This window comes from Serinus canaria, chromosome 9 (genome assembly GCF_022539315.1).
Source record: "Serinus canaria isolate serCan28SL12 chromosome 9, serCan2020, whole genome shotgun sequence".
In the NCBI taxonomy this organism is placed as follows: Eukaryota; Metazoa; Chordata; class Aves; order Passeriformes; family Fringillidae; genus Serinus; species Serinus canaria.
Genome location: NC_066323.1, coordinates 15,366,173 through 15,374,678, shown reverse-complemented (window position 1 = coordinate 15,374,678; position 8,506 = coordinate 15,366,173). Strand labels below are relative to the sequence as shown.

Genomic DNA, 8,506 nt, shown 5'->3' with positions numbered 1-8,506 from the left:
GAGCGCTTCCGCCCGGAAGCCGCGGGGCGGAGCCGCTCCTGCCCGCACCGCCATGGCCGCGCGGCTGCTCCTGCGGGCCGTGCGGCCGCTCCTGGCCGGGGCCGGGCGGGGCATCGGGCTCGGCACCGCGTTCAGCACCGCGCCGGCCCCCGAAAAGAAGCGGTGGCTTCGGGCGTACCTGGAGCTGCAGCGGCTGCAGGCGCCTCCGCAGCGGCGGTGAGCAGTGGGAGAGGCGGGCAGGGCTCGGAGAAGGGGTGCGGTGGCCCCAAAAAGGGCAAAAATTATAACGTTTAGGCGCCGTCTGCTCACGCTTTAGAGCAGAATGGGTTGAGCTCCGCAGGTTGGCATAGTCTGGGTTGAACGGGGCAGGCAGACGGGGATGCGGAACCGACAATGTATGACCCCAGGGATTTTAATACTGGGTTTGATATTCAAGCTCAATTTCATTTCTCGTGCCCTTTCAAAAGGCGCGGGGCGGACAACGCGTTCTATTCCTGAGCTGGTTCCCTTTCCGCGCCCGCAGGTCCGAGAAGCCCAACTGGGATTACCACGCGGAGATCCAAGCCTTCAGCCACCGGGTGCAGGAAAACTTCGCCCTGGATCTTCTCAAGACTGCGTTTGTTAACCCCTGCTACATCGAAAGCGAAGAGGCGAGGCGCCGACAGCTGGGGCTGGACAAGGACGCGGTCGCTCTTCAGCTCCAGGACAACACCGGCCTTGCGGAGCGAGGGCTGAGCTTCGCCCGCGCTTACCTGGCGCAGTGCTTTGAAGGCGCCTACCCAGAGTTACCTGCAAAGGGCATAGAAGCACTGGTTAATTTTCTGACCAGTCAGGAACTTGTCTCTTATGTGGCTCAAAACCTGTCCATACAGGACCTGGCGCTTTGCAGGGATTTTCCTGCCCCACCAGACGTGCTGCAGAGGACGTTCCTCGCTGTTATAGGAGCCCTGCTGGAAAGCAGCGGGCCCGAGAGAACCGGGATCTTTGTCAGGGTAGGTTCAATGAATGCTGGTTTGTATGGGGATGCTGGTTTGTTTGGATGGGGAGAGATCCAGGGAGGTTGGCAGAAGTTTGACAATACCTGTAACAAGACAATTTAACAATGAGATCTGGTGTGGTGATGGTGGTCAGCTGGGGTTTTGGGGGTTGGGGATTTTGTTGGGGGCTTTTTGACTAAGAAGGCTGATCAAGTATATGAAATCATACTCTTCTGGATTGTGATGTGATATTAATATTTGCTGAAAGTTGCTAAGGGAAAGCATTATATGCACTATATTATCAGATAATGAAATTATTCTATGTGAGATTTCATATATCTTCAGTTTAAAAAAGCTCCATTCCATATAAACAGGGATGAGTTCATAGGTTTTGCACGTAAGAGTGCAAGTCCCTGAAGATATTTCATACAAAAATGTTTGATTGAAATTCAGTGTGCCAAAGAGAGTGATCCCAGCAGGTGAACGACCCATGGTTTTGCACATACATTCCCATGTATTGCCCCAGCTCCTCTGCTGCCACAGCTTGTCCCTCAGGCTGGACCTGTCCCTTCTCTGGGTCTGGGGCTGACTTTGCCCCGGGCACAAGTCTGTCAATGGCAATACCACAGTCAGAGACTCGGAGCACTGAGATGGGGCACTGAGGCAGCTTTATCATTCATTTCAGCAATTCATCGTCAGTTATTGTCTCTTCATACTGTTTTTTCATTAGGAGACACCAGACTCTCATGCCATTAATTACAACTTCTAAATTTTCTTGTTTAGGACTTTTTTATTCCCCAGCTGATTGGAAAAGACCTGTTTGAGATCTGGGAAGTTGTAAATCCTATGGGCTTACTGCTGGATGAACTGACCAAGAGGAATATCTCTGCTCCAGAACCAAGAATTACCAGGCAGCTGGGAGTCAGCACAGTTCTGCCAGTCTACTTTGTTGGGTTGTACTGGTTAGTGCAATATTAATCTAAAGTTAAATAGCTTTAATTGGAGGAGTGGGAAGGACGGAAGATGGTATTTTACTTTTCTACTCACGCATTTTGGTCAAGTTGTTCCAGAAAAGAAATGTGATAGTAAGTTCCATACAAAATGAGCCATTTAAGCATTAGCCATAGCTTGCTGTGGTGATACATAAACAGTCTCTGACTAAGGGCTCCAGAGGCTAAATGGGGTGCACCAAAGAGCCTGGGTGTGTTCTGAGTGACCTGACATAGGAACTTTGGGAACAGCATAACTGCACAGCTTTGGAAGGACCACAGCTGTATCCAGGGCTTAAGCAAGCTTAAAGAGACATCAAGGTAGTGAGATGGGAGACTAATTTTAAGTTCCAGAGAAGTTTTTAAGTTTGAAAATCAGCTACACTGTAAACTGGGCCATAGGAGTATTTGTGTCCAGGCACGACTTAGGAAGTGCCAGTTGTCCCTGGTGCATTTGTGTCAGGTGTGGTCAGTGCCCAGCAGTGGCAGTGCTCCTGTGGGGCAGGACAGAATCCACATCACTGCTGCTCTCCTAAAGGAGCTGCAGATGAACACATGCCTTAACTTGTTCTGCTTTACCCTGCTTTGGTTTCTGTACCTTATAAAATGTATCCTATAAAAAAGAAAGGAACTTTGATTGTTTTTCTTCAGCAATCCCTGGTGTCCCTTTATGAACTGCTCCTATTTAGTGTGTGCCCATAGGTGTTTGTTAAACAGACATGAGCACATCATTCATAACAGAGAGAGCTTCTCAGTCCTTTAGAAGCAGTTTGAAATGCTTCTTTACCAGGGGAGGAGAAAAGACAAAAGCACTTCAGTTCCTGTTTAACCTGACCAGAGTAACAAATTTGCCTATTTTTTATCAGGGCTGACAAATTGAATGCTGTTAAGAGTCAGTGCTGTGTTAAGAACCTAAATGAACAGAGTGGTGTTCTCCCAGGAAATGGACACATTTCTGATCTGAGTTTCCTTTACTGAATATACAATTACTTACCTTTGCAGGAAAGACCAACAGAAATGTTTCCATTGTGTGTATATAAAAGTCAGTGTTCACAGACACTGGAGAAAAACCAGTCTGTTTTATTAACAGTACACAGCAGTGCTCAGGGTTTTATGATGGAAACTTTGGTTCTTCATGGTTTTGATTTCAGTTGTTTTTCCCCAAGTGATAAGAAGATGTTAGCTGAAGGCCCTGGTGAAACACTGCTGGCTGCAGAGGAGGAGGCTGCACGAGTGGCACTGCGGAAGCTCTATGGGTACACAGAGAACAGAAGACCTTGGGATTACTCGAAACCCAAACAAGAACTGGCAGCTGAAAAGGCAATCAGCAGTAACTAGATGCTAAAAGACATTTCTGGTGTATCTTAAAAATCAATGGCTTCCATGCTGAATATAGGTGTATTTGGAAAGGCAAAATACAGTTTGTTTTTCTGGTCTTCCGTGCTTGAAACTTCTGAAACATATATGGTGTTAAATAAAGTATTTTCATTTTGCACAATGTTTAATGTTTGCTCATTTTCCTAAATGTAAAAGTACCCTTAATCTGAATTTTTGCCTTTTGGCTCAGAAGTTTTTCTGTGCATCACAGGAGACCATATTTAGTGATGTTTAATAACCTGTGACAAAGTCTCACTGTACAGCTTTCATGAATGCTTCCTCAGAGATTGTTTGGAGAGGATTGTTAATAAGCTGAGTTGAATTACCATATGTCAGCCTTTGGATTGCATCTGGATCAATTTGTCCTTCACCCTGTGAAAACATCAGGTATGATGATGATTATCCTGACACTGCTGGGGATTCAAACTCTGAGGTCTCACTGCTTTCATCCAAGTTATGTTTGCCATGCACATTGGTTTCACTCTGAAAGATTTTTAAAACTTGTAAAAATGCCTCTGCTGCAAAATGAGAAATAGGTGAAAATTAGGATCATGAAGGCCTGAACCAAAAGAAATTGAAGAACATGATTTCATGATAGGCTATGAGATAAGCTTTTTCTTTTTTCCTCTTTTTTTTCTTTTTGGTACTTTTCCTGCTTAGTCCATGTTCTTTCATTTAAGCAGTCCCATGACTGAAGTATTGGATTCAGTGAAATCAGTGTTTGTCTTGATTGCAACATCTGTAGCTGTTTTAGCTCCAAATGAATGGAAAGACACTTAGGAATAATTCAGGTAGCTGCATGATATTTCTGTTAATTGTCATAGAATCTCAGCATGTCTACCAGAGGGCAACAGATGTGTGAGAACTGCAGCTATTTTGGAATAATTTTCTTAGAAAAGGAGTGAGCGTCTATTACAAACTTGTCTGAGCCCTGCAAGGAAGAAGCTGGATGTAGGACCAAGAAGCTGGATGTTCAAAAGTGTTTCCTCCTTTATCCCATTATGAGCACTGATTGTATAGGAAGACACCAGGTAAATGAATGTGCCTTCACTAAGAGGAGGGGGAGAATCAGGCTGATGGCCATTGATCCATGTTTGATAGTGTTGTCCATTGCAACACGTCCTTTGCCTTTGGCCCACAAGATGGATTTAGGGAAGGACACTTGGCAGCCAAAGGTCCTGGCTGCAGCTGCTGGGCAGGTCTGTGCTGTGACAGTGAGTGCTGGTTGTATCAACCCAGTGGAACCAGATTTATTGGTGTTCTGAGGCAGGAGGATTCTGTGCGTGGCCCTGAGTGTCTCCAGCGCTCGGCGCCCTGCATCCCACCCGGTGTCGAACGCGGCTGTGGCTGCAGAGCAGCGAGAGCTTCCTGCTGCCCCTGGCTGAGAGAGCACATGAGTGAGGGCTGGAATGCAAAAAGGAGGGCAGAAAGATTGTCCCAGCAGGAAATATGCACAAAATTGCTTGTGTTAAATGAAAAATTCCAGGTAGGCAACCTATTACCAGTTACATAAGCAAAGCCAATAAGGTCATTATATTCCAGGGGAATAAGAGCAAAATGTGAAAAGATGGTAAAATTACTCATCCTATTTTTAGTTTCCAGATGAGGTTATTGCCTTTACCTATTTTAAAAGGACAATAGTGAACAAGGATTTTTTACAGCCCAAGTTACCTACTGCTTTTATATACATATTTATGTATTTTGTGATGGAGAAGAAAATTTCAGTTTACCTTTAAAAACAATTAAGATCTCCTTCCTTTGGCCTTATAGTTTGGAATGTGGGCATAAGTCCTACGAGAAGTGAAATACTGTGCTGGTAAAAGATGAGTGATGCAAGATAAATCAGTTAACTGTGTGGCACATGAATGGAATGTATTAAGACCAAATGAAAAGACAATTTGGGGATATGGAAAGAAAGGACTGGGTTTTTATAGAGGTGTTGACTGAAACAGGAGTTTTTATAAGAAAAGTTTTTTTCAAGTTTCTAAAGGTCAGAAAAGCATTTTATGTGGTATCTGTGCCTTTATTTCTGACACTTGACATATATTTCAGGATCTACAGCTGTGCTAGTGGGATCATTTATATACTTCAAGTTACTAACCTTTTTCCTTGTTTTTTTGAATCAGTAGCCAGTAACCACAGCATTGTTAAAAGATTTGTCAGACCTACAGAAATCATTAGCTATAAAGTGTGGTGAAAATGGCAGCTCAGAAAACATTGTTCATGAAATTCCAGGGCAGTTTTGTCTGAAAAGTGCTTTGTGAGCTGCTCGCATTGGTGGTGAGTACAAATGCATTTATGTCTCCCCGTGGTTGTTCCTTTCACACTCACACATTTATCTTTCAGAGAGACAATAGATTGAGCAGATCGTCCATAATGACTGACAGAAAGGAATCAGGATATTTTATTCTTGTAACCCATTGAAGAACTAGATTATTGTTACAAAAATTACATTTGTAAACTCACTAAACAGTAGGAAACACTAGTAACCTAGACTTGCTTTTTCTACAAATGTTAGGTAAATGCAGTGTGTGAATGGTCTTGGATTACTCTGTTTCTGTCATCTACTTTCTTTGTCTTTTTTTTCCAAGTGCTGTAAAAGTAATTTTATTTTGAGAAAGGTAAGAGAAATTCTATTGGTAGCAACTAAGTAATTGGAAAAAAATTTCTTAATATGCTTTCATGCACTGTTGATGAGTTGCTTCTAATCTCAGCAACAGAAGCTGCTCTGTTGCTTCTCTGTGCCTTTGCTCCTGTGTCTCAGCAGTTCAGTGATGTGACTGAGCACTCAGTTCTAGCTCCTTGCTTTCAACTGGAGCTTCTGCTTACAATAACCAGATGTTTTGCTTCAATTTTCTCTGAACAAAAAAAAAAAAAAAAAAAAGGTCCAGGAATAATTCTAGTGTGAATTGTTGCTGTGACTTAAAGGCAGGAAATGAAAATACAATTGTTTCACAATTATCTCTGTGTTAATTCAGAGTTTGAAGTTGCTGGTGAAAAGTTAAAGCTTTTACTGGTTTATGACATTTATTTTTTACTTCTTATAACAATCTCTTGGGTTTTATGACAAATCAAAAATTTAAATGAGGTGCTCTGGTGTTATGCTGCTATACAAAGCCATGAAGAATTCATGAAGAATTCAAAACATCAAAAGATGTGTTGTCATTGTGTTTTGCAGAGCAGAGGGAGGGGATGATGCAGCACAGGGACATAAGAAGAGCTCTACTTTTCCTTGTCCTTAACTTTGCTGAGTGCTGTGGTAACTTTAAAGAGGCTCTGAACTATTTGGGTTCTGTTACATCAGAGCTTTGAAGTTTAATATTGAGAGATGCATTTAGTGTTGAGAAGCAAACACTTCTCAACAAGGACAGATTGGTTTTTTCTTTCTAAATCAATTCCCCAGATGTAATGGCACTAGTTTTGCTTTTTTCCCTTTTCAGCTTGCCTAAGAAACTAAAGATCCAGTGCTCACCAGTTGGTCAGTAAATAGCCCCTGCTGGAGTTTGAGGCTGCAGAGTGGGAACAGCTGCTCTGTGTGACAGAATCAGAGCATTATTGGTGATTCCTTGGTGATTCCTAAATCACAGGCACACTGCAATGCAGCTCTTTGTGGTGCACATAAAAACTGGGCTGCTCTTCTTTGAGAAAAGGGTAGCTCTAGGGAGAAGGTAAACATCATCATTCCTGTCTATTTCTGTGTAATAAGTGTAATGTTTCTGGCAGTCTGTGGCAGCTGTGCTGGGGACTGTGCTCTTGAACTTACAGGTTTTTAATCTAACATGTTAATTTTGGATATATTAAAACTTTTGCTCCTGTTTCAGCAATTGGGAACAATTACAGAACCTCACTTTTCTGATATGGAAATTAAAATTTATTCTTTACCTCTGGAGCTGTTCATTGCCAGTTGTGCTCACTTAGTCTTGTACCAATGTTCTTTATCAGAAGAAATCTTGATTTCATTGATGTTGGAGGAATTTTGCATTAATTGCAATGAAATTAAAATTTCATTGAATTTTGAGCATGCTTCAGGGCTCCCCTTTAAGGGACATCTCAATAGGTCTGCAGTCCTGTGTTTTCCCTTAGTCTGGGATGTTTATATAAATCAGAGCAACATTTGTATTTCTGACTTGAGTAACATTTTTAGATAAGTTGTTACCTGACTTTTTTAGTTTAGACTCTTTGTCCTGAAGGCACCATTTTGGTTCAAAGCACCTGATTTTGTTACTACTTTATCTAGGAAACCAAAATGAATTGCATCATTAAGTAGGTGTTTCTATTAAAATGTTATTTTCAATAGTAATTTAAATTACCTGGCCAATGTTTATGTAGCATTTCTGAACACTAAAAATATGCAACTTGCAAAGAAAAAATTCTGAAACAATATTTTGATATCTGCCTTCAAAGAAACTTAACACTGTTTAATGCAAGTTGTTTCGGGAGACGATGGTGAGCTGTAGTCTTTTGCTCCTGACAAGAGGTTCCACAGTTTCATGATTACCACATATTTAGCCAAATGTTGAATCGAATCTTCAATGCCAGTGTGCATGTGGATTTTTGTAGGCTGTACTGTGCACTTGGGTGGGGAGGAAAAATGCCCCTGGCAATTTTCCAGCCTTAGAGAGGGGAGAAATTAAATACTCCTGACTGGTGCAGGATATCACTTTGTGAAGTCACAAAGTTTGGAAGTTTAAAAATGTTCTGCTCTCACTTATTTGACCATTTCTAGGCAATGGTGCCATATAGCAGGTAGTCACTGAGGAGACCCACTGCCATGTTGAGCAGATTTGTGGGGATGTATCCAGATTTGGGATGAATATCTCTTAGGTAATCTAGGGGATATTGCCAGGTCAAACAATGAAGCCAAGTGGAATGAAAAATCAGTGTGCCTGAAGGCTGAAGGAAACACAGAGGTGGAGCACCACTGCCTACACTAGACCTAAACCTATGAGAGAAAATTCAGAGTAGCTGCAGTTCAAAGATAGCATTCTGAAACCTGTTCTTGTGGAGTATTTCCTCCACAGAGGCAGTTCTGCAAAATTAAGAAAATGCTGTTGAAATTAAAGAAGTGTCACACAATTAGTCAGGTTGGAAGAGGATTAACCAGGGGAAGCATTCCCACCACCAGAGGGCAAAGATTTGTCTAAAAGTACTGGTGGTTAAATA

At 42.3% G+C, this 8,506-nt stretch overlaps 1 protein-coding gene across 1 annotated transcript; it reads left to right on the top strand.

The window, feature by feature from the left end:
- The first annotated feature begins 19 nt into the window (after positions 1–19).
- Positions 20–3,466, top strand: MRPL44 (mitochondrial ribosomal protein L44). Its single transcript, XM_030227279.2, has 4 exons — positions 20–216; positions 524–992; positions 1,761–1,939; positions 3,133–3,466. The coding sequence occupies exons 1-4, from the start codon at positions 53–55 to the stop codon at positions 3,302–3,304; spliced, it is 984 nt and encodes a 327-aa protein (XP_030083139.2). The 5' UTR covers positions 20–52; the 3' UTR covers positions 3,305–3,466.
- Positions 3,467–8,506: the final 5,040 nt, after the last annotated feature.